The 24,086-nt window shown below is 49.2% G+C and overlaps 2 protein-coding genes across 7 annotated transcripts in view; one reads left to right on the top strand and one right to left on the bottom strand.

Moving 5' to 3' along the window:
- The window catches only part of CASKIN2 (CASK interacting protein 2), a 29,647-nt gene extending 28,866 nt beyond the window's left edge, over positions 1-781 (top strand). The window contains exons 19-20 of the mRNA XM_086624011.1: positions 112-430; positions 685-781. Coding sequence (XP_086480137.1) covers positions 112-430; positions 685-781 — 416 coding nt within the window. The remainder of the gene's footprint in view (positions 1-111; positions 431-684) is intronic.
- Positions 782-4,145: 3,364 nt separating this feature from the next.
- Positions 4,146-24,086, bottom strand: part of TMEM94 (transmembrane protein 94) — a 44,286-nt gene continuing 24,345 nt past the window's right edge. For 4 of the 6 annotated variants that reach the window (XM_086623932.1, XM_086623934.1, XM_086623936.1 and 1 more), the window contains 19 exons: positions 23,861-24,070; positions 23,379-23,694; positions 22,459-22,632; positions 19,176-19,278; positions 17,721-17,938; positions 16,307-16,488; positions 15,968-16,106; positions 15,229-15,344; positions 14,227-14,326; positions 12,672-12,780; positions 11,928-12,117; positions 11,296-11,373; positions 10,793-10,878; positions 10,150-10,231; positions 9,690-9,844; positions 9,261-9,355; positions 7,966-8,059; positions 7,606-7,776; positions 4,146-6,757 (listed from right to left, as the gene is read on the bottom strand). In XM_086623932.1, the coding sequence (XP_086480058.1) occupies positions 6,685-6,757; positions 7,606-7,776; positions 7,966-8,059; positions 9,261-9,355; positions 9,690-9,844; positions 10,150-10,231; positions 10,793-10,878; positions 11,296-11,373; positions 11,928-12,117; positions 12,672-12,780; positions 14,227-14,326; positions 15,229-15,344; positions 15,968-16,106; positions 16,307-16,488; positions 17,721-17,938; positions 19,176-19,278; positions 22,459-22,632; positions 23,379-23,694; positions 23,861-24,070 (2,691 nt within the window). In that variant the 3' untranslated portion in view covers positions 4,146-6,684. The remainder of the gene's footprint in view (positions 6,758-7,605; positions 7,777-7,965; positions 8,060-9,260; positions 9,356-9,689; positions 9,845-10,149; positions 10,232-10,792; positions 10,879-11,295; positions 11,374-11,927; positions 12,118-12,671; positions 12,781-14,226; positions 14,327-15,228; positions 15,345-15,967; positions 16,107-16,306; positions 16,489-17,720; positions 17,939-19,175; positions 19,279-22,458; positions 22,633-23,378; positions 23,695-23,860; positions 24,071-24,086) is intronic. The other 2 variants (XM_086623933.1, XM_086623935.1) reach the window with 2 other exon arrangements.

Genomic DNA, 24,086 nt, shown 5'->3' with positions numbered 1-24,086 from the left:
TGTCCCTGAGGCAGTGGTGGACCCTGAGGCTCCCTCCCTGCCCAGCTGGGTTGGTACGGGAGGCGAGCAGGAGGTGTGCCACCTCGTGCCACGAGTCCCTTTCATTTGCAGATGTCCCCGCCAAGCACACCTCCGTGGCGTCCACCAAGCTGGTCTTCTCCGGGCCCAAGACCATCTACCAGCAGGTCCTGCAGCCCTCCCGCCACACCGTTGCTCCCTGGGCAGCTGCCGAGGCGGTGCCAGACGTGATCGGGTCCCTGGCTGGTCCCGGCCTGCTGACGCTGGAGGCGAGCAGCAAGGTGTTGGCAAAGCCTTTGGCAGCTGCCCCAGGAGTTGCCCTGGCCCAGCAGCGGCTGGAACAGACCAACTCCACCCTGGCTGCCGCGCTGCACGCGGCCGAGAAGAAGATCACGGTGGAGGAGGCGGAGAGGTGAGGCAGCAATGGGGGTGAGGGAGACACTGGGGCTGGGGACCTCGAGATGGAACTGGGAAGCCTCCAGCGAGGGCAGGCGAAGGGCTGTGCCCGGGCATGTGCCAGTGCCGCACTGGGTCACGAACACTCGAGCCCGGCTGCATGCTGGGCTCCAGCTGCGGCTGGGAGGGTCGGATCCAGCCGGGCCAGCCCTGCCCATCAGCACCCAAAGCCTTCGGGTGGTGGTTTGACTCTCTCCCTTCCCTCCCCAGCCGCCCCGGGGCTGTGCACTCGGCCAAGAACATCCTGGAAGACATCAGCAACATGTTCGACGACCTGGCCGACCAGCTGGACGCGATGCTGGACTGAGGCTCGCTCCCTCCTTCCTCTCGGCACCTCCGGCTGCTGCGCCAGTGCCTCTGGTGATGGGGGAGAGGAGATCCAACACCGAGTGGTGCCTCCAGGTCTCTCCCTCCCTGCACTTTGCACTGCGGCTGGGAACGCAGCCGCCTCTCCTTGCTCACCCCTGGCTCCATATCACATGTGCCGGCGTGGCCACGGGCCGGTTTCCGAGGGGGTCAGGCGTTTCCCACCAGACTGGCAGCAGGAGGAGAGCCCAGAGGGGCTGCGTATGTGGTCCTGAGGCCATGGAGAAGCCCTCGCTCCCTTGCACAGAGCCGAGGAGCCTCCACAAGGGACCTTTTTCTTTCCCGGCCGCGTTGCCGAGTCCTGCCTCGTATTATTTATCCGCTGCCAACAATGTGTCAGAGGACAGACCTCCCCGGGCAGCCGCCGCCTAGCTGGCTATTTATCCAGCCGATCCCAGCCCCGGCAGGGCCTGACAGCAGCTAAAAGAAGACAGGGCTTGTCGCGATTTGGCAGCTTGCGGAGTGAGAAGGAACTTTTCTGCTTTATTTGTTGCTTTTCCAAACGCGTCAGCGTCAGGCAGCGTGTAATCCAAGTGGATCGAAATCCCTCCGGTAGGACCCACAAACCCCTCAAGACGGAGCTGGCACAGCCTGGGAAGCGATGGGTGCTCTGCCACAGCCCTGCCTGTCACGGAGGTCTACCTGCCCCTTCCCCAGAGCGATGAGGATGGTGATGGCAGCGCTGAAGGCCACGTACAGCAGTGTGTTTGTGCCAGTCTGGCTGGATTGTGCTACTAAATGGAGGCTGCCTGCCCTCTGCCGACACTGTGCCTGCGCAAACCACCACCCTGGTGCTTCCAGGGTGAAGTAGTAGTGTGGTTAGTGCTTTTTTTTTTTTTTTTCCCCTATCCCTTTTTTTGGGAGAAAACAGTCCCTTTTCCCACTCCCCCTCCCCACGGGGAGCTGCTGGCACAAACTGCACCGTGAGCATCGTTAAACAGTAGCAGCGTTTGGGACTCGGCGAGATGCTTCCCCGCAGCACGAAAAGCCAGCGGGAGAGGTGACCCCGCGTGCACCGGGTGACTTCAGCTCAGCAACAGCTACTGTGCGTCCCGGCTGGATGTGGTCATGGCCCCGTGGCTGCAGCAGGGGAACAGCAGCGATAGCTCCTCGCATCCAAGCGGTAGGAACGGCTGCATAGCTTGAAGACAGATTTCTCTAGCAGGATCTGTTCAGTGGTGCATGTCTAAATATGTCCAAGAGCCCCGAACTTGGCTTGCGCTCGGCGTGCCAAGCCAATGAAAGCATCAGAGCACCAGAAGGGAACCCAAGATTGTACTGAAGTGCCATTTGCTACAAAAATTCTAAACAAAGGGAAAAAAAATATTTCCATGTATTCCTCCTTTTTAAAAAAAAAAAAAATCATGGATGCAAAAACAAACTGGAAAGGGAAAAGGCGGCTGAAGAGGCAGTTGCTTCTCAGCCCTTTTGGGAATTTGCGCCTGAATCAGACTGTTTGCAGCCCCTGTCCCCCTGCACGGGAAGGGGAGCAGCCCCGGAGCACCCTGCCTGGGTGTTCCCGAGGGTCTGCGCTCAAGAGCAGCGGTTGTGCCGCGGGCCGGGCCGGCGGGAGGTGCCAGCCTGGCTTCTGGGCTGAAAAGCAAAGACGAAAAAGCCCTGAAAAAAAATGATGGCATCGTTGGCTGGGACTTGAGGTCAGTCCGAGGCGGGTAAGGCTCCGCTCTCCCGGCTAGCGGGCTGCGCCGATGTACGTGTCACACGGAGTGTGTTTCAGTGACCGTGTCTGACAGGCAAGTGCTACGTCATGGGCCCGACTGTTTTTAAATAGCTACAACCAGTGGCACTTTATCAAAAGGTTTGCAGAAACCTTTTAAAACTGATTTTTACTCTCACAGGAGTCAACCTGGGACAAGCCCAATTATTTTTTTCCAATGTTGATAAACTGTAAATGGTTTGTTGGTTTGTTGTTTTTTTTTTTTTTAAAGGCCAATGTATATATTTTAAATGTGATTTATTATATATTTACTAACCAGAACTGCAAGTCTTGTACTCTAGGGTCAGGGATAAGAGGACACTGGGGTGGAGCTGCCGCTGTCTGAGCCACCTGAGGGCAGCACCATGCTGCTCTCATTGTCAATAAGGGAATTAAACATTTGATTTTGCAGAAGAATGCCTATTTTTTAAGCTCTAGATCTCTATTTTGAAGCTACTGTATGGTGTGTAAGTTATGTACACTGCAACTGGGACTAACTGACCCTGGCTGCACCTGCTCCATGCAGCAAGACAGTGAGGGGAAAAAATAGCCCATGTAATCACCAGACTGACAACAGATTTTAAACCATCTGCTCTGTTTGTGTTAATCATGTGTTTTGTTTTCCACTAACATCCGTTAAGACTAAATTCTATTAAACAGTGGGGCGTATTTTACCCTTTTGATAGCTTTGCCTAGTTGTCTCCTTCGTGTCAAATTGCACAAGCTCGTCTCCTGTTCTGCCTGAAGTTCATCGAGGATCTGCTTTATCCCACCCTTTGAGTGCTTAGGATGGGGGTTTCCTCAGATAATCTCCCCTGGTAAGAGTCCTGCTGTTGCCTTCAGTGAGGCTGATGTTGTTTGAGTCTTACCACCACGGCAGCAATGCGTGGTGAGAGCGCTGGGGCCCAACGCCACCTTCCAGCACGCCACTGCCCAGCTCTGGGCACACCTGAAGCCACGTCTGCCTCTGCCCACCAGGCAAAGTGCTCCTCCATCCTCGCTGCTGATCAGAGTGCGGCCACAGGTTGCACCAGGTCCTGCTTTGCTCAGAACAAGAACCCTGGGCCTCCTCATCTCCCCATGCTGCTTTCCTCCAGCGCTCGCAGAGCCTGTTCCAGCTCACCCCCGATCCGGAGGGCTTCAACCCGTGCCACCAGCCACGACCGAAGCAGTGCCTGGGAACAGCCACATGTGCTGTGCCTGGGATCCAGGAGACCACGAGGTAATCGGACTGTTGTGCTGTGGAGACACATGCAGAGCTGGACAGATTTGCCCAAAGCTGAGCAGAAAGTGGGAAGAAGTGCCAGGATCAGGTCCCAGGAGCATCAAGCTCTCAGGCTGTGTCTCTACAACAGGTGAGCCAGGTAACTCAGACCCTATGACATGAGCAGCCACACGTATTTTTATGTCCTCACTTTGCTGGGTGCAAACTCCCTCTCACTCTCACAGGATGTGTTATCCAAGACAATCATTTATTGCCGTTCATATACTGGATGCATGTGGGTCTGAGTTTTTCTTTTTTTTTTCCTTTTTTTAATACAATTTACAAGTTTTAATACAAATCAAATATTTTTACATACATCCCAAAAAATTTAATATAAAATATACACCCTTTAAAAACATCTTGATGTAGGAAATTTCTTTCTGAAGCTGTGCACCCTGACCCTTGGACACCTCCATGGCCGAAGGAAGGGTAGCACTGGCGAGACCATACAAAAGGCTCCGTTCATACCCCTCAGCTCCCTCCAAGTCTAGCAGGGGAAGAAGGAGGGTGCAGGCAAATAAACATTTGTGATTGCTCAGAGAAGGAAACCTTGGAGCTGCCACCTTTCAAGGAAGGTGTGACCAGCGGGAAGCCCCGGTATCTGCTGCCTTTTATCACCTACAACAGTTAGTGGCACAGGGTGGGAGCTAAGGTCTGGGGGGGAAGGTTGCTCTGCAGGAATAGCAGTGAGCAGCTTGGTGCTGCCTCTGCCTCCAGCTCAGGGATATGACCACAGAGGAGATCTATCCAACCCTTGGATCAGAAAGAAAAGCTGATTTCTCAGGTGCCAGGGGTAATGGATCTGGAGCTGGCATTTAGTGAATTAAGTGAGACTGAGAAAGATGCAGCTTGTTCCCCCTGAGCCAGGCAGCTCTGCAGGCCTGAGAGGCGGGAAGGCAGAGTTCAGCCTAGCTGGCAAAGCTGAGCAGACCACTCTGCAAGCAGGAGTAGCCTGGTACTGCTGCATTGCAGGAGAGCAGCCCTGCGTTTCCCCAGTGAGCTGCTGGCTCCCTATCCCATGCAACTCTGCCAGCAGCATGGAACCCAAACACCCACTTTCCAGCTGTAGGAACAAGGTCCAGGCCTCTGAACACCCTCAGCTCCCCCTCTCCAGCATCCTCCGTCTGTCCCCAGAGCTCAGACACCAGCTGTACCCCGGCTTTATGCTCCTTCCAGACCCACAACAGGGAGAAAGGGTATTGCTTAGAGACATGCAGTAGTGTGCCTGCTCTCTGGTTACGCTGAAACGTAAGGAAGACAAGGTGGAGCAGCAGGGCAGAGCTTGGGGGTTCCCAGCCAGCTCCCTGCCTGCCAGGAAAGGACCAGCAGCCATTTGTCAGTCTCAGGTACCAAAGGGCAGGTAACAGCTGTATATTGTAGTGTTAATACTGGGAGCAAACATAGTGCCAAGATTTACCAGCTTTAGCCAGTTTTTAGAACTAGGAAGGGAGTCAACATCTCCATGAGCTGTAAATATTCTGGTAGCCAAGCCTGTATGGCCCTGGACTGTCAGCCCACAATGGCACCAGTGTTCCCAGTACAGCTGGGGTCTGTTCAGAGCTCCAGAGCATGTGTGCTGCATTGAGGTAAATCATGGTTTGCAGCAGCCCTCAGGGGAAGGTTTCACCCAGTCAAATGAAGAAGAGACCTCCAGAAAAACAGGGAACAGATGTGAAGGCAGCAGCATGGAGGGGAGAGACTTCCAAACACTACTACAGACCGACATGATGAGGCGAGTTTCTCTGTGCCTTGGAGAGCAAGTACCAGATGCAGCACAATCCCAGGCCTGGGAAAGAAGTCATCCACCAGCTCTGTGTTAGTCACAACTGCAAGATGCAGATATCCTGCCTGGAAAGATGTCCCTCTCCCTCCACGCCAGGACAGGCAGGTCTCAGGTTTTATCTCTAGCCATGGTCCTCTCAAGCAGGCGTTTTACTGAAGCAGAACAGCAATGTGACAATCACATTGGATCACAAAAATGAGGACAGTTATAAACCTCTCTGGGGGTTGTTAAAGCAGGTAAGAGCTGGTTCTACAGGGCTGGAGGAAGCTGAGCCAAGCCGACTCCCTGCAGGCAGGCAGAGCTGCCCTCCTGACTCCCCTCTGCACCACATCCCTAGGGTGAAATGCAGACAGCTTTTCTTAAAACCCTGCCTCATCCCTCTTCTCTTGAAGCACTCGACAGCCGGCATATGGCTACAGCAACACTAGAGGGCAGGCCTGGCCCAGCCCAGCCATCGCAGCTGCTTTCCCAGCACCCTGCCAGAGACCCTTCCCAGTGTCCCCGTGGGAATGTGAGCTCCAGTCCTCACCTGGCACCCAGCACTCCTGGAGCTGCAGGAGAGATGGCGCTCTCCCCCCAGGACACAGGGACAGGGAGGTGAGTGAGAGCACACACACACATCCAGGAAAGCACGCAGAGATGGAAAAGCAAAACGGGTTTCAATAGAGATCTCTTGCTGCAGCAGCCGTGTCTCCCCTGCTGGCCCCAGATTCTCCTGCCAGGTCCAGGAGACCCATCTGCTCACACAGAGGGAAGGAGTCACTTCATTTCAGCATCACCATGACACTAACAGAAACCTCTAGTAATAAATAAATAAAGGAAGAGCAGCCCGAACAGCCACCAGCGCTCGCAGGCTCCCATGAGGGTGCTCCAGCAGGCTGGGGAGGGGCTGCGTACCTGCTGGGGGATCCCAATAGCAGTGACCTGCCTGGGGCCTCCTGGAAGGTGCTGATGTAGTTTTGCAAGGAGGCTATCTGGTTTGCATGTGTGAGGGAAAACTCCCTGAGCCTTTGGTGCAGCCACTCTCCCAGTGCAGGTTGCAGCTGCCTGGCCCTGGCTCTAGGGAACTCAACCTGGGCGGGTTTAAAATGGCGAATTCATCCCCAGCTTCGTTTCAAACTGCAACTTCTGCCTCTTTTGGTAACGGACCCGGACCCTGGAGAAGGCAGAAGAAAGAACAGAGTTAGCATGTGGAGGGGTGAAGGGCAAGCAAGGCTGCCCCACTGTGATTCCCGAGCTGCACAGCCCCAGGGAGGAGGGAAACTCCTGGCCTGGGCCCTCTGATACCCTGGGAGGGGAATCGAATCCAGAGAGCAACCCGTGGTCTCAGTCCTACCCCATCCAGCCAAGTCCCACCTCCAGGGCCACCAGACATAGCAAAGAAAGGTCCAGAAATCCTTCCCAGGAACAGAGTCAGAGGCTCTGTTCCCATCAGGGTGCCCTGTAATCCCCACTGCTTTTCCTCACCAACCTCTTTCCTGAATCAATGCTCATTAGTGTTAACTCCCAGCTCTGGCTGCTCCCTGGGCTAGGAAGAACAGCCAGTCACTTTGCCTGCTACTAATTCTTGGCTTCAGCCACTTCCCATGAAAATGAGTCTCACAGTCCAGGCACTGTGTGAAGACGTGTTTCCTCTGCCGTGATTCAATGCTTCTCTGTCCTCAAGGGATGAGATGGAGAGAACTGCCCTCTCCAATTCCATACTGGTATTTCATAGACCTTGGCTGTCTCCCTCTCATTGGTTTGAGATAAGGAAATTTTGGTCTCACTTCCTGCTCCCAATCACTGTCACTGCCCTTCCCTGACCCTCTTTCCTTCCCTGCGCTTCCTCTCTGAGAGGTGGAACATGAGCTTGCACACAACAGCCAGGTGATTTACACAATGCAATCATCTTTTCCTTTTTATTCCCCACCCTGTTCCCTGTGCATCACTTTTCTGCAGCTCCAGGCCAGGCTGGAGTGAGGCTCCAGCTCTTTCTTCCCATCTTCCCTACTACCCCCATACCTGATTTCATGCAGCTTGACAATCTCATTGATGATAACCACAAGGACTAAGGAAAGAAAACCCAGGAGCCAGGAGACCGGGGAGATGGAAACGTGGTTAAAGGTCAATGAAGAATTGAGGTTTTCCCAGAGTTTCAGGTCCAGCACAGTCTGTGCCACTTGCCCCAGCAATCTAAGATCATACACAGACAGAGCAAATCTCAGCGGAGCTAACAAGCTTCCCAGGATCTGCAGATCAGGGTTCAGACAATTGCCATGTACTATCATTTTCCTCAGCACCAGCAACTGTTGCTGAAGCAGGTCTAGAGCCCTCCTTCCTCCAGCACTCTGGAGTGCCTCCTCAGGGCCTGGAGATACTCACACAACAGCCACAGTGAGCGTCCACCACCGGTTGGAGAGGGGGCTCTTCTTCCACAAAGGCTTGGTGCGATGGACGTGGGTGATGGATATAAACACTATGGGGACAGATGGAAGAGGGGGTTATTTAGCATCACACGCAGATACAACACTTTACAATGTACACCAACAGCCATTAATCCCAAGGGATACAAGGTTTAAGTCCCTGAAACCAACCCTTCATTCAAGGCCCTTTCAGACCAGACTCCCCAAAGCAATTCCAAGTCCCCAAACATGCAGGGCAAGGGGGGAGTGCAGTAGTAGTGCTGCACAGGATTACTCTCTGTGAGAAATGCCAAGGCTGGTTCACAGCCTGGCCTGCTAAAGCAGATCAGGCAAAAGACCAGAACTAGGGAGCAAGGGGTGCCCTTGTCTCTGTGTCACTGCAGGCCTGCACCAGTGGAAAGCTCCAGCACAGAGAAAGGTATTTAGCCAGAGACCCAAAGCTGTCTGCAGAGGACAGAACGTTTGCTCAGCTTTTGCTTGGGCTCTTCAGAACAGTGTTTCCCCACCTGTCAGGCAGCGCATCCCTGCTTAGCCTCAGTGGTCTGAAGGACGTAAACCAGTAACACAGGCTACCTCTCTCAAAAGCAGGGCTGCCTCCCAAATCAGGAGTGTTTCTGTTGGCCTGGACACCCTGCACAACTCAACATGCAATGCTCTGCCTTGCACCAAGGCACAGCACCACATGACATGGTGGAAAGGGAGCAGAGACCCTTCAAGGTCATCAGAGAGCAGCTGGACTTACTCTGTCAGGCCAGCATGTGCAGGTGATGAGGGTCAGCCAGGGGCTGACTTCCCACCCCTCCAGAGGGTTTAAAAAGGCTTCCAGCTTCAGGGTAGTCACAGCTGCACCACTGCTGTTTGAGGGGGAGGAAATGGGGTGCTTTGCAAAATGGTAGCAGGCATATAAGGACTTTTGAAGCAAGGAATGTTTTTGGAGAGCTGCAAGATGCTGCTAGCTGATTTGCAAGATGGTGAAGAGGGACGCTGCTCTTCTGGTGAGTCTGGAGAGGAATCAGCATTTCACCAGGCTGGTGGGAGGCAGAATCAGCACTGAAGGTGCTGTCTTTAAACTCTTAGGGCAATGTTTAGTAAGACAAGGGGCTTTATGCCTGTGCTGAGAGGCTACTGCAGTGTCTGCTTCTACCAGGGAGTTTCTGCTCTAGCATAGGGGGCAAAGAAAGAGGCTCAGGATGCAAGTTCTCCCCCAGAGTAGGGAAGGGGTGGGGGGGAAACTGTCTGGGAAAAGGGACTTACCTGTGTGTAAAACAATCAGGCCAGCTGTGAGCTTCTGGGCTACAAGAAGAGCGTTGGAAAATGTCCCAAACCAGTCAGGAGCACCATCAGCATTGCTAGTAAATGACAGGACACAGGAAAGAAGTCAACAGTGGGGATTTAACTGTCTGACCTGTTGCCACCAGGGCTGTGTCCTCCTCTAATAGCTGAGAGAACCAAGTTTGAGCTTGGAGTCAGGCTGTCCTAGTACCAGGAGGCAACAATGAGCAAGTGCCCCAAAAATGCAATTGTCAAGGCTATAGGGAGAGCACACAGCCCTCTGTATAGCCATTATAGCTGGATCATGCAAGAATCTGAAAGTTGTTAGAGGGGAATCGGTTTTACCTGGGAAGGGCAAAAGCAACAGGCCCTGCAGGGTGAGGGGTGTGTGTGCAAGACTCAGTTCCTCACCTGTGCAGCATGATGGAGGAGCAGGCTGTGAGATTGAGGCTGGTAGTGTTCACCTCTTTGCAGGACTCATGCAGTGTGAACCCGAAGCAGATGAGGCAGGAGCAGATGGTCAGGCTGAATTTCAGCAGGAAGCAGAAGAGGAAGTAATGCTGAGTCTGTGAATAAGGGAGAGGCAGGAGGATGACATGGGCATGTCACTGGCCCAGCCTCCCCCGCATGAACCATCAGGGAATCGGTGACTGCAAAAGACAAGCTGATTGTCTGTGGATCTGCCCTGTGGGCATGCTGGCAAGAAGGTACTCCCTTCCTGTTCATGCCAGGCTTTTGGATAGTATGGCTCATGCCATGGATCAATTTACCAAGGGAGGTGGGAAGGCACAGGGCCTCAGCTACACATCAACACTGGGACAAAGTAGAAGAGGAAAATGTGTGAACAATTTTAATCTGATGGGCCACCTACCTTCTTAGGAATGGAAGTCAAGTTTTTTCCTGTTGCCATGGTCATGATGGAGCTGTGAGGAGGCTTGCCCAGGAGCGAGATGCTGGAGAAAGGTAAGTTAGTCTCTCAGTAACAAGTTCAGCCACTAGAACTATTGCTTTTTTGCCTGTCTAATGTTTGAACTCAAATAACCTCCTTAGACTGCTTGGAACATTGGCACTCATCTGGCCACTACCTTAGCACGTGCTGTAAAAGGTGTCATTCATGGCAAGTGCAGACAGGGAGAGAGGTGACCTCCAAATGAGTGAGGGGGGGAAAAAACCCACCTATGGTACTTTGGCCTCTGCCTGACACCCCAGGCTTTCCATCACACTCCAGCCAGTGCAACAGTACCAGGATTAGATGATTTTCAGCTGGAGGTTCAAGCCCTAAAATAACAGCAGCTCTCAGGCAGCAGGCAGAGCTAACACAGCAGTACACAAATGCTCCTATCTGTGTTTCCAAGCACCTTGTCAAAGCAGGTGCTTGGAATAATCCTTGCAGCCTTCTCAGAAAGATGTAGGTGATGTCAGCATGCTTTTAACATGGACACAGTGAGGCTGGGGGAACTCCCACCGTCCTGTGGGTGGAAGGCAGGAGATTCCACTCTGTCCAATAGACTCACCTGAGCAGTGGGTAGCAGAAACAGGAGAGCCACACGATGTCTGTGGTACTGAGGATGGGGGGCAGCTGCACCAGGCAGGAGAGGAACTGGACAGGAACAATCCAGAGCGAAGGGTGTGAGCAGTGCTAGGACAGTCTTGTTACCAAAGATGCCACTGTTCTCCCCATCCCCCCCTGCCCAAACACTGGGATGAGCTGGTAACTGCGCTGCTACTGCACAGCCCCTCCACATGTTCCAGGCTGCTGGGGCAGGTGCTGCAGGGGCTGCTTTTCCCCAGGGCAAAAAGGGGTTGAAAAGAAACCTCTGTAGGAGGGTCAGGAAGAAGGAGCAATGCAGGCTGAGATCACATAGTCTCTATGTGTAACTTGCCCAAACATGCTGTGTAAACCTGAGCGAAGGCCACCTTCCTCTCTTGCAAGGTTGCGCCACTGCAGCCACCCATATCTGTGCCAGCACTCCTGTCCTCTGAACTAAATGCTGTCCACAGCCAGGCCAGAACTCACCTGAATGACAACCAAGGTCAGTTGGCACTGCAGCAGGAAGAGGAAACACTTGCGGATCCCATACGTTGCATGCCTGGCCTGGAAGGAAGCACAAGCCCTCAGAGCCCTCGCTGTGATGGGAGCAGTTATCAGCCAAGAGCAATTATTGGCAGGCAGGGGCAGAACATGTGGCCTGTGGGGGAAGTGGGAGGGGAGAGGAGAGGATCCGGACACAATGTGAGCAAACAGGGAAGGTCTCCTGCCTAGATATAGAGGTTTTGAAGGAAAGGCAGAATTTAGCCAAAGCATAAGCTTGTTTAAACCTCCTGGCTTTTCTGGGGTAACTTCTCCCTAGCACTGCCTTGTTGTCTGGCTAGGGATCTCTGCAAGTTTATGCTTTATCCAGTTGAACAATATTCATGTTTTGTTGCCATAAGGCACTGTTCCCAAACCATCCCCTACACCTTGGACCGGTAGGGCCAGGCAGGAGGAGTATCTCTGTGCTTCCTGAACAAAGGACAGGAGACATGAGAAACTAATGCTGGCAGCTCACTGCAGGCAGCTCAACACGAATGCTCACAAGCTCTTGGCTTTGCTCTTTGTGAGCTGCAAACAGAGGGGTGAGTACTAGCGAGGGGATATGCTTGGCTTACCTGCTCTATAAGCCTGATGATGCTGGTACTCTCTTCTTGGCGGAAGGACATGGAGCAAGGCAGGCTGTTGAGCTGTCCTGAGAGCTGCAGTGGGGTGAGCTCGTCAGACACATGAGTCATGGTGGTGCTGGTGGTATAGCCAAAAGTCTCCCAGGAACAGCGAGATGGGTAGAGAGGGTCCAGTGCTATACTGCAAGGACAACACAGGAGCATTGGCAAATGTCCTCATCCCAGAGGAGAAACTGTATTTCACTGCAGTCTAGCTTTCAAAGTTGTGCTGTGCTGTCCCACGCCACCTCTGTCTACCTTGCTGGTAGACAAGACCTAAGCTGTGACATGAATTTAGGATCAGTCTCCCTACACATTCATAATTTCTCTGAGAATAACTGAAAATATTTAGGTTTGTGGCTCAAGGTCAACAAATTGGTTGATCAAGAGGGGGGTTTACACTCTTTCACCCAATGAGAAACATCTGTGTAATGCCAGCTGGTGCACAACAGTTCAGCAAACAAAAGCAACAGCTTCCATTCAAAGACAGAGAAATACCTCTGTCTGTCAAGGGACCTAGGTAGTCATCCCATCTAATACCATCCAAATGTCCTTTATGGAGACAAATGCAGCTAACAATGGACAAGAACAATTGTGAGCATCCCCTGCACAATCCACAGGTCTGGTGTGACCCACAGCTGGGCACTCACTAAGCTCAAGGCAAAGGCAGCTGGAGGAATCTGGATCCTGCCCCACCTGATATCACTTTGCAGGAAGAGGCAACTGTTCCGCAGGTTGGCAGAGCTTCCCAGACAGCAAGTCACCTCCCCGTACTCCTGCATGATCTTAATCATCTCACACATGGCTGCAAAGGGACAGAAGAAGAAACACAGCGCGTTTTCTCGTGCAAAGACAGTGTTTCACGCACCCCTTCCCATCTGGAAAACAAACAGTCAAGTCTTTTAAAGTTGTCCCAACTGATATTCATCAGTCATGTATAGTGAGATCAAAGTCTAAGTAATAATTAGATAGCTAATTAACTGCAGTCCAAGTGCCCTGCACACCTGCCTCCTGCAGGAGCTGAGCTGCGACTCACAGAACTGTGACCCAGAGATTTGCACCCCTAGCACATCTCCTTCAGACCAGAGCTGCACATATAGCCTGGGTATACAACAGATGTGGTTTCACCATCAAATGGTCTTGTTAGAGAACAGCAGAAGTTAAATCAACCTAAATAATTAAAACTCAAAATAAATATACAATTTTAAATTCTGTTCAGCAGCACATCACTACTGCTCCAAGTCAAAGGAACAGAGGGAATATAACAAACCACTCCAAAAGCAGTGCCACGCTTAGCTGTACTCAGAGCCAGCCACTGTTTCTGCACTCACACCACTACCTCTAAGCCCTCATCAATCTTTTTATCAACATCCTCCTGGGGCCTCTAAATCAAAGCTGCTGTTTGATCCAATTTTTCTTCTGTAGCTCTGTGCGTATATGAATTTTCTAGAATGCTGCAGGCAAAAAAAACCCAAACCCACCCTCTGTAGATTCCTGTGTAAACAACTTATCTAAATGACTGGTGCACCCAGATGTGTGGCATGGTGAGGGGTTGGATGAAGTGGGGAACTGCCACTGCTGTCAGACAGACAGGAAATCTACTGAATACCTAGACAGACTGGGCTGTAGCTGGTTCTCACTGGAACTCTGTAAGCTGTGCCTAGAGGTACCCAAAATGCCAAATCATAATCATGCTTAGCACGTTTACTATAGACTGGACAGGTATTAGGCAGCTGAGCACTCAGCCCCTTTCCCAGATAAAACAGTATCTTTCAGAGAGTTAAAGAAATTTTGTCCTTTCTGGACTCTGCAATCAAAAACTCTGCAAAGCAGTAGAAGGTGCTAATGGCAACTGCCAGAGGAAAATTATTCTGGGAAGTGATTTCTGAGTGACATAAGGCAGCGAGGGTTGCGAGCAGGGATCAAAGTCTCCTAGCACACTGATAATGCTTATTTAATACAAGGCAGTAGCATTTTGGATGTTTGCTTTTGTGTCTCTTACGAATGCAAATTGAAAGGAGAGGTTCTCAGCTGAATTCTGTAGCTAGGGAACAACAGCATTAAAACGAAGTTAACACCTGGCTTCCCACAGACAGCAATAGAGGGTCATTAATATCCAAATGCTCCTCTAGATTTCTGGACTATATCCCTTTCCCTTCACCCATGCCCACACCCAGATGAGCCAGAGCAAATGGATGGGGAACGTAGTCATGAGCAGCAGCAGGACAGACCTAGGTTCTGTGCCACTTACTCTCTGGGGTGCAGTCTGTGAAGAGGGGCACCAGCAAAGGCACATTGTCTATGTTCTGCAGGTGAGGTCTCACCTGGTGGATCCCCCGTGGGAGTTTGGCCTGAAAAAGAGAAAGAAGAGACTAAGCAAGGGACTGTGTGTGAGAGGGAGAGACATCTCAGAGGGAACTGCTGAAATGAGAATTATGATTCCCAGAATTATGCATCTTCAAGATCAGACACAAACTGATGTCCCTGCAGACAGAAGCTGGCTTTTGCAAGCCACTGCAAAAAGTCTTCAGCTACAGTTCTACACTGAGACGCCAAGCTGTCTGTGCTCGCTCACAGGGTTTGTAAGATCAGCATGATAAACCTGTGCTCAAGGATTTCGAAGGACTTTTTACCTGTGTGGAGAATCTAGTCAGAGACTATGTGCTGTCTCCGAGAAACCAGATCGATTTCAATTGCAGCCACATCAACACACAGCAAGAGAAGGGTTCTTGCATTCTAAAACCAGGCCTAATACATATTTTAAATATATTTTTTAAACCTGCATCTCTCTCTGATGTTCCTGTAACCTCTGCTGAGCATGTCTGAGTTCTTTATGAGGCAGAAGAGCTCATCCTGCACTCTGACTACTGGGCAGCACCAGCCATGGCTCACAGCTGAAGTAGAGACAAAGTTTCTTCTGTCTGCATGAAATGCGGGGACATTCCTGTTCCCTGCCCAGCATATGGAGGGGGACCCAAACGGACTGAGATGTGGCTCTCAAGGCTACTCCATGTGTGGTCATCTCCATTCCTGAACTCCAAAGAAAAGATCTGTTCAGCAAAAGTAATTAAGTGAGAGAATTCCAAACTTCTCAGGCTCTAGATACCAAGCTGGAAGAGAGTGGGGGAAATCAGGCGTCCCAACACAAACTCATCAATCAATCTGCTTTGAAGAGGAATTCCCTCTGGGAGGAACGAGGTGATACTGCTGACCATGACGACAGCACAAGGCGTGTAGGGAAAAGGGGCCTTACCCTGTTACAGTCCTCCAGGAAGCTGGGGATATCGCTGTCTGTTGGCTGAAAGCTGATGAGATCTGAGTGCCCTTCCTCTTCCATCAGCAGAAGCCCCTCCACATCATCTCGAGAAACTGGAGCAGAGAGAAGCAGCAGAAGCAATAAGCACAAATCTGCCTCTGCCACCCCTGTGCCACCCACATGGTATATTCACGTGGCACTGCAGAAGCTAGGAAACGTGAGGCCTGATTTTCTAGGTTAGCAACACTTAGATCCCACTCAGTCATCTACAATGCAGTATTTTTAGATGACTAATCTGTTCAGAGGTAGATATGTGAGCCTCATCTCTGCTCTTTTGAGACATGATAGTTTATCTGTTCTGCTCTCTTTCTTATTCTAGTGGAAGAAGAGAGTAAAGGAATCCCACCTGAAGTGAAAAAGAGAGTAATGTGCAAGCAAGGGACCCTCGGAGGCTTGATCAGGGTCCCAGCAAGAGCCAAAACCACTAATCAGGAGTTGTTAAATCATGGCAGCTGGTGCACAGAAGGATGTTTGTTTCCAACAACTGCAGTACTGACTGGGTAGAAAGGCTATAAATGTAAGGTGCTCACACACACACCCCTCAGGCCCATCCAGTTTTGTGCTCAGAGCTCTGAAGGATCAGGTATCTGGTGAGGACACAGGAACCTATGAATGGGTTTAAAAGAACCATCTGGGACACATGTGGCATTCAAAGTGGCTTAGGTGCAGTTCTCACCCTGATGTAGGTCATCGTGCAGAGAGCCAGCATGACTGGGGCTAGAGGGAGGGATATCTGAGCCAGGCACATCACCATTAGGCGTTAAAGATATGTGGCAATTCCAGCCAGTCTCAAGACCCATCTTCTCAGCAAATACCTGCAGGTGAGCAGATAAAAGATTTTAGTGTAGCTGTCCAGGCCAGAGTATTGCAGACCAATGACATACTGGAGTGTAGATACCTTCTGGAGCCATTAGCCAGCTGAACCAGCTTAACCTTAGATTGCACTGGAGCTAAACTCTCCAGTCAGACAACCAGGGGACATGCAAGTTCAGAGGGTTCAGCAAAGACAGCTTACCTTGCTTTTGAGCTCATCTTCCAGGGAGAAGTAGACAAAACGAATGCAGGCATTGACCAATCCATCAATGAGGCGGACAATGTCAAGACGGGCCTGATACTGAGATGAGACCATTCCCATGAAGATCTGTCCGCTCAGAGCCTGGATACAGTCTTCCTTCTCCATCACTTCCCCAATCCCTTCTTCAGGCATGCAAACAACACGCAATCACATTGAGACACAAGGGGCCATGTATGCATCGGACAACAGCACGCACGGTGGGAGAGGCCACCAAGACAACACCCAAGGACACAGTACCCACAAACATGCAGATACACACACATATACAGGAGGAAAGACGAACAGACACCCATTTGTCCCAGCATACCCAATCACAGAAGCGGTTTCAGGACATCCCCACATACGCGACCAAAAACACAAGCGTGAAACAGTGAGCATGAAAAGGAAAAAGACAAAACAGAAGACAAGGATCAGTCACAAGGAACTGGGGCAGAAAGGTAAAGGATATATGCTGTGTAATCTTAACATGTGCATTTTAAACACATCGTACTGTGCTTAAACAACATGGCGAGTCAGGCTGAGTCAGAGTGGCATCAGAGTATGAGGGGCTGATGCAAAGGAAATGGATCATGTTCCCTCCAGTGACACTGCAGGCACTCCCAAAGAGTCTGTAAAGGCTCTTTGACAGGGTTCCTTCACCACCAGAGCAGCCTGTGGTGAACAGGAGCTGGATGCAGCATGAGGAACAAAATAATCAAACGCTTCACAGAGTTACAAAGCTTGCCACAGGTGGAACTGAAAAGTGTTTTGAAAACACTCAGTCACAACTGCCTCCCAGCTTGTGGAGGAAACCCCGTTGTTCACATCTTACAGAATGGGAGACCAATGCAGAAAGAGAGTAAGACTGGTTTTCCAAAAGAGCTCCTGGAGTTATGTAATGGTATGTGCTTATTTCTCAGTTTCCATTGCTGTTCTGGAGAAGATGTAGAGTTCACACAGTGGGGAATCAGTTCCTTCAGCACAGCAACAAAATCCATCAAGGGAGAATAGTCACATACCAGCATACATTTAATTCCTTTGAAAAACCCGATTTGTGTTTTCCATAAAATCAGACAAATAGCAAACCAAGTACTGAAATACCCAGAAGTCTTGACTCTCAGTTGCCTGCTTTAAGAAACAGACTTCCCACAAGTAGAAGAATTTCTCTGCAAGCTTCAGTAACTTCACTAGAAATGTACCTACCAGCTGGTACAGCATTACTTCCTCTGGAAATGCATCTACTTCAGAAACACTTAGTTCTCAATTTCTATCTGCTACTCTGAATAACAATGTTCTTACAGCTCTAGACTGATCAGAAAGCAAGCACCTGGCCCAGCAGCAGACCTTATTACAGCTAGCACAGAAAGACACATACCATCTGAGCTCCAGCTATTCCTCCGACTGCTCTGTTTGATGGGGGTTGTGCCAGGGAGATCACAGCACGTGAAGATAGCGCTCTGCCCAGGGACCTGCACCAGTTCTATGCACTTGCCATTGAGCTGGGAGGACAAGGCACAATGCATTGGCTTGTATGCAAAGGCAGAACAGTATCCTGAGAGGCAGGCTCGCTGGTAGAAATCTAACACCTTCTTCCTATGTGCAAGAGACAAAAACCAGACACAATTAGCAGAAATGTGCTGCATTTCCGACAAAGTACACTGTAGTTCAGTGCAGAAATGATCAGTTGGGTATTTGGAAAAATGTATTCTATGAGGAGTGGGGTCAGAGACTGTGCAAAAAGCTTTCTTTACTGTTTCTGCATTCTCTAAGCTGCAGGCACTACAGGGCAACAAAAACACGTATTCCAACAGCGGCAGCGATGAGTGTTTCTGTTTGCTTATCAGACAGACTGATGAGTATGAACACAGTACTCTTTGAATACACTTCTTAATATAATATGCTCCATGTGGCTGCCAGATGACTTCAAGGAAGTTCACTGCATGACAGCAGAAGCTTAATTCATCAGAGCGAATTAATCTGTAGGGAGATAAGCACCAAGGAAGAAACTAACAACTCCGACTATAGTATTTATGGCAGAGATAGTTATAGTAACAGACTTTTCTCCTATCCCCTTTTAGAGTTTGGGTCTCAGGAGCTGTATGCGAAGTCTCCATGTAGTCAATATCAAGTCACTGGAATAGTGTAAAGTTCTTTCCCTATGTTGAGGTCATAAAGGTAACAAATTAAACTATACATGGGATTTTTCATTGGCTTCTAAGATGATAAGTATTCCAAAAAGGACCAGTAGGAGTTTTCTTACACCTGAGGATAAGCAGATGTAGAAGAACAACGTGCTGCTATTCAATGCAACTAAACCCTGCTGGTCTGCTCAGCTAGCAGGAACAAAATTTAGCCTATAGATGAAAATGCAATAGACACCGCCAGACACTGCAGCAGGAATAAAAGGCTGTGATGGTTTGAAGCTGTCAACAGCATGTAGAACTGATCACTCTGCATTTCATGTGAAACAAGGCATTTGTCTTGAATAACAAAAAAAATTCTCTGCCACCAGCATACGACCTGATTAAAATTCATAGTCCTACTACATAGTACAGTCAGAGCCCACATATAAGAGGCTGATACGTTAACAGACACAGTGAGAACTGCCTTAGTCTACAACCCAGCATAGTTTGTTGCTACCTAATCCCTTACACTGCTATAATTGTAACAACTAATTACAAGCAGAGACAGCTCATGTTGATAACCTACTTGAAGCTTCTATTAAATAGCTTAACAAGCATCAGTAAAGGGAATTTTAACAAAGAGTGACCAGGTTCCCTCTGCAATTTATCTGCAGCTCCTGAATACACCAAATGACAAAGCTGCCCACCTGTCAGAGCCAGAGAGGGGGTAGATATCGGTACCGTCCCAAAAGTCTGTGCAGGCCTCGAGGATGATGTCAGCTGTCCCATGAGAAAACATTTGCTCAGTGCCTGAAGTGTAGGAGAACAATGAGTCAGCATCACACATACAGGGTCACAGGAAAGGGATATCATACCAACTGTTCTCTTATTTGTTAAAAGACAGTCTTCCTGCAAACTGCCTTGATGCACCCCAGATATCCCCTTTCCTCTGCTGAAAGTCTTTGAGAAATTATTCAAATTGGATGATATGTATTCAGCTGCTATTTGTCTAACCGTGAGTTCAAACAAGCCTGGGATAAAATCCACGTAGTCAATTCCTATTCTCTGCTCACACTGTGTAACAATCCCACTCCAACAGAAAGTGGGATAATACCACGCTCCTTGTATCCAACAGAGCAGAAGATACTCGTGAGAGTACAAGTACCAGTGATGAGCCTACGGGGATCAAAGTCTGCCTACACTGGAAAGTGCATTCAAGTTTGGGCCAGGCATGGACCTAAAAGGTAAGAGCTATTCTTGAATACCTTCCATTCAAGTAGCAGAAGATAATTTTAACTGTGCGACCCATTAGATAGCCTGTTTCACAAAGGGTCTTGAAAACATGTTATATCAGGATGGGTCAAAAGTTCAACATAAGGCTCTAAAAAAGTAACTCATGTTGTGATCAGGGAAGAACTCAAGATCAGTGGACACCACAGCTTGTCCCTGTTGGTTTTTACACCCCCACTCCTTTACTCTTTAATACAGACTTAAAGTCTTTCATTCCCCCAAATAGACAGGGGTGTTAAAAAGCGTTTCCCAAAGGTGTGTGATGTCACTTGTCTGAAGCAGGTCTCAAGCACAACACACAAGTTTAAAGGGTGAGGGGCTGCCTCCCCCTCCACACTTGCTGCTCCCTTTCATTAGCACTGATGCATTAACATTGCACGCACGTAGACTGCCCTGTCTAGGTTCCCTCCTCCAGCTGCTCTGTGACTTTGCCTCCAACAGCTTCAAAGCTGATCTAATGAAAAAAACATCACTGCCAAGAAAAATGAGCCCAAAGGCTTCTTGCAAGCATTGTTGCTGACTGCAAATGCTCACGCTGGCTGCTGAAATCAAGAGCCAAGAACATCCACTCGCACAAACCAGGCAGGGACCTTCAGGAACACCAGAGGATTTTCCAAAACATAGCAGCTCTCTGCTTTCTGCTATAAATAGTAATCACACGCCAAGTTTATCAGCATAACAAACCTCCAAGACGAATAGGAGCTGCGTGTGAAAGAAGGAGCCTGTTTCAGGGACACAAAGGAGTACTTATGCACAGCTCTGGTTCATTTTATTATATAAACACCTAACCCTTCCCACCTTGCTCCTACGGTCAGATAGTCCTTGCTAGGAAAGAGGGAACAAGAGATGTTTATTAATTCACGCAAAACCTACGCCCTGGACACAGAGCAAAAGCTTGCAGAGCTTGAGAGCAATTCCAATCCATTTCCCATTCGGTATCATCAGCATCCCACACAACAGTCCTTCTAAGGGGTGAACGACAGTGACAGCAAGCACTCTAAACTGGAAGGGGTTCATTCAGCTGTCATTGCCAGTAAAGTGAGCTCAGCCTCTTCTTCCCTTCCTAAATTGTGAACTTTAAGGCCAGAATTCCTCTGGCCTAATGAACTATTCATTCTAAACTAATGAATAGGACAGGGGGTATGATTAACCGTTCATGACTGCTGGGGCTCGTTAGGAAGAACCAAGCCGTGAGAGCTGAGCCAGTGAGAGCAAAAGGAATCTAAGAGCACAGCTGTAGCAAGGGAAGACAGAGATGGTATCAGCCATTTTACTCCACAGAAGACGCCGGTGAGCCCCTCATTTCCATGTGGTTACTATGGATTTAGGATGAACGCTGCCAGCTGCTGAGACACATATTTCAATGGAATAGCAAGGGAACGCACAGATAAGCTATTTCTGCTACAGCTGTAGAATCTATTATGTATCTCCCTTTGACTTCAGCGCGTCACAGGAGTGGGCGGATTCAAAGACTTTTTCACAAATAATGTATGAAGAGAGGTTAGTTACGATCAACTGGTCTGACTCTTCTGTGTAAACAGAATCATTTAATTTCACCCAGTTATCCGCATAACCTGTTATTTCTGGTTGTACACATTTTATAAAGTTTCAAGGGGCAAGACTGTCATGTGAGAGGTGTTCCCATGGTCAACTAACCCCGCTGGCAAAATTCGTCTTAGAATTTGCTCTAGACAGCATAATCCAGGTCACACACGTATTCGTCTGAGCTCCAGCCTCTAAACTAAACCGTTTAAAAATGAGGATAAGGAGTTGAAATGAGGCAACATTAAAGGTTTTTTTTCTACACTAAGAATCTCAGCACCAGAAAACTTCTTGCTCAAAAAGGCAAGATAGCAGCAATCAGGACAAATTAAAAAGCTCCTCCCCAGATTAAGATACAAATTTAAGAAGAATTGGGCAAGACAAGACAGTTTACCTGGTAAATCTCTGGCCAGCATAATAATCATAGTTCAGATCCAATATGGAACATATGTCAACTCCAGAAAGTCCAGTTCAGTCAATTTAAGGTATTATGAGGAGACTAAGAGCTCTGACAGGCAAGCTGTTAAATCTTGCTGAGGTGCTTTAAGACCTCATGGTGCCCAGCTGCACATTCTTAAACTCCTAACCCATTCCTATTAGAACAGGAAGGAGTACAAGGAACACAGAAGTCAGCGTGGCTTCAGCTGGTGTACTTATGGTCGCCATGAGTTTGCAAGGGATTTCTGTGATTATTTATTTCTATGCAATATAATACACTAGACAACTCCCTAAGATAATGATTTACGATTTGGGTTATCAGAAAGATGATCATCACTAGGTAAAACCATGAGTAATATTCAATCCTGTGCAGTATTAGTTTCACTACCATAATGAAGTCTTTTGGAAAACCCAATAAAACCCCCATCTTACTCTGCACTGCTATTTGGTTGCACAAAACAGGTTTACTATGTGCTAACTAAGATAATTTTTAAAAACTATTTATGATCCTGAAGAAACCAGAGCTGGGAAGAATTCCCTGCCTCAGTATGCCACAGCACTGTTCACTAAGGTTTATTGAGCCTATCTGTACCGGCCATAGACAGAGCAAGGCTATCACCCCAAAGGGGCTCCAGACTACTCCAGTCTGACATTTTCTAGGCTCTCTGCAGAAAAGATCCTCCCATATCAAGTGGTGCCCAAAGAAAGGGACAGTCTTACTGGTAGTGGTGTCCTTCACAAAAAGGTTAATCATGTGGCTCAGGGGTGGTCTCCTCTTGGTGATCGATGAAAGCTTCCCCAGGATCGTTTCCTTAACCATCTCATCACTTGGCAAGCGGTACAAGGCCAAATAGTTCTCCTGCTTGAAAAGATCTTTAGCACCTGGTGTGAAACCTGAAATGCGAATACAGGGAGGAGGAAAAATGGGCCGCAACCAAAGCACAAGAAAGGTCCTCTCCTGATTCTGTGCCACCCACTTTTTCTGCACTCATTCTGACATCTCCCCAGCAACAGGTAGGTGAGCTGTGTTCACTGTGCATCTACACCAACGTGGCTCAAGATCTATGATGAAAATCATTCAGAAGGACTAGATGTTACTCGTAATTACAGCTTTCATGTTTCTGGTTCATCGAACAAGGGAACTATGACATTGAAGCACAGGCACAGAATCGAGTTCAAGAGCTTCCAGATTTTAAACCTAGTGTTGCCTCTAATCTCTTACCTCCCCTACGCCTCAGTTTTACCATCTATAAAACAAACTGAGGTACCCACATCATTTGTACCCAAATTTCTGGTAAAGCATTGCTGTAAAGTTAGGGCAGCTATCTGTCCATTAGCAGCTATTCTTTGTCTCCTGGTGAGATTGGGAAACTCAAGCCAGAACAACACCAATCCTAGCCAGGGCTGGCTGGAATTATCCTTGATGACATTTGTTCCTTTGATGGTGTCTACAATGTCAGAACTTGCCAAAAGCAACTCTTCAATAGACTCTTTTGGCAACTGAACAACAACAGTCAGCTCTATAATTCCACCTTCTCAGCAACCGGGACTGGGGAAATATTTTTCTTGTGCTCGCTAAGGATTAAGAGCCTATCGACAGCTCTGATTTCTCTGTGTCCCCTCATCCAATTTCTCCTTACCTATTAGCCTGGCAAGCTCACAGAGGCCCCAGGGCACGTGGACAGGCAGCACGGCGTTGTGAGTTTCCTGGAGGGCAATGTTGCAGAGGTGGTCAGAGAAGCGGCACAGACGCTCTGTCACGCTGGCATTGCAGAGATTGAGCAGCACATTCAGGCCCAGAGGCTTGAGGGAATTCAAGTGCATCTGCCAGTTGGAGTCATCAAACTGGATGCAGGAGGGGTTCTGCTGGTCTTGGGACAGGCTAAGCATCTCAAGGTGGTAGTCACACACAAAGTCTTCAGCCTCACAAGCCAACACCTCACTGTCAGCAACAACCTGGTCCAACAGACAGGAAAACTAACTGGCTACAATGAATATAGCTTCAGCCTAGAATCCCACAGGGAATTCTCAATTAAATTCCCAAAAGAGGAGACTCTACGGGTTTAAGTCTGTTTTGTAGCTCTACAAAAAACTAATTATGTGCCCCTTCTGTGTGTCTTACCTGAGTATGTTCCTCCTCTCCACCCTCTGTGTCCTTGCTAAAACTCACATTGGACCCAGAGGGATGCTTGCTTCTGCTGTTTGGCTTTCGGTGGGCATGGGCATCGGGAGCCTTTGAAGGGTCACTAGACCAGTTGTTCCTGTCTTGCTCATTGGTCATATGAACTGTGTCTGCCAGGGGGCCAGAGAGCAAAGCATCTCTTTCATGGGGCTGCAAGAGACCAACA

This window comes from Tauraco erythrolophus, chromosome 20 (genome assembly GCF_009769465.1).
Source record: "Tauraco erythrolophus isolate bTauEry1 chromosome 20, bTauEry1.pri, whole genome shotgun sequence".
NCBI lineage: Eukaryota > Metazoa > Chordata > Aves > Musophagiformes > Musophagidae > Tauraco > Tauraco erythrolophus.
The sequence above is the reverse complement of the archived record's forward strand: the minus strand, read 5'-3'. Positions and strand labels throughout refer to the sequence as shown.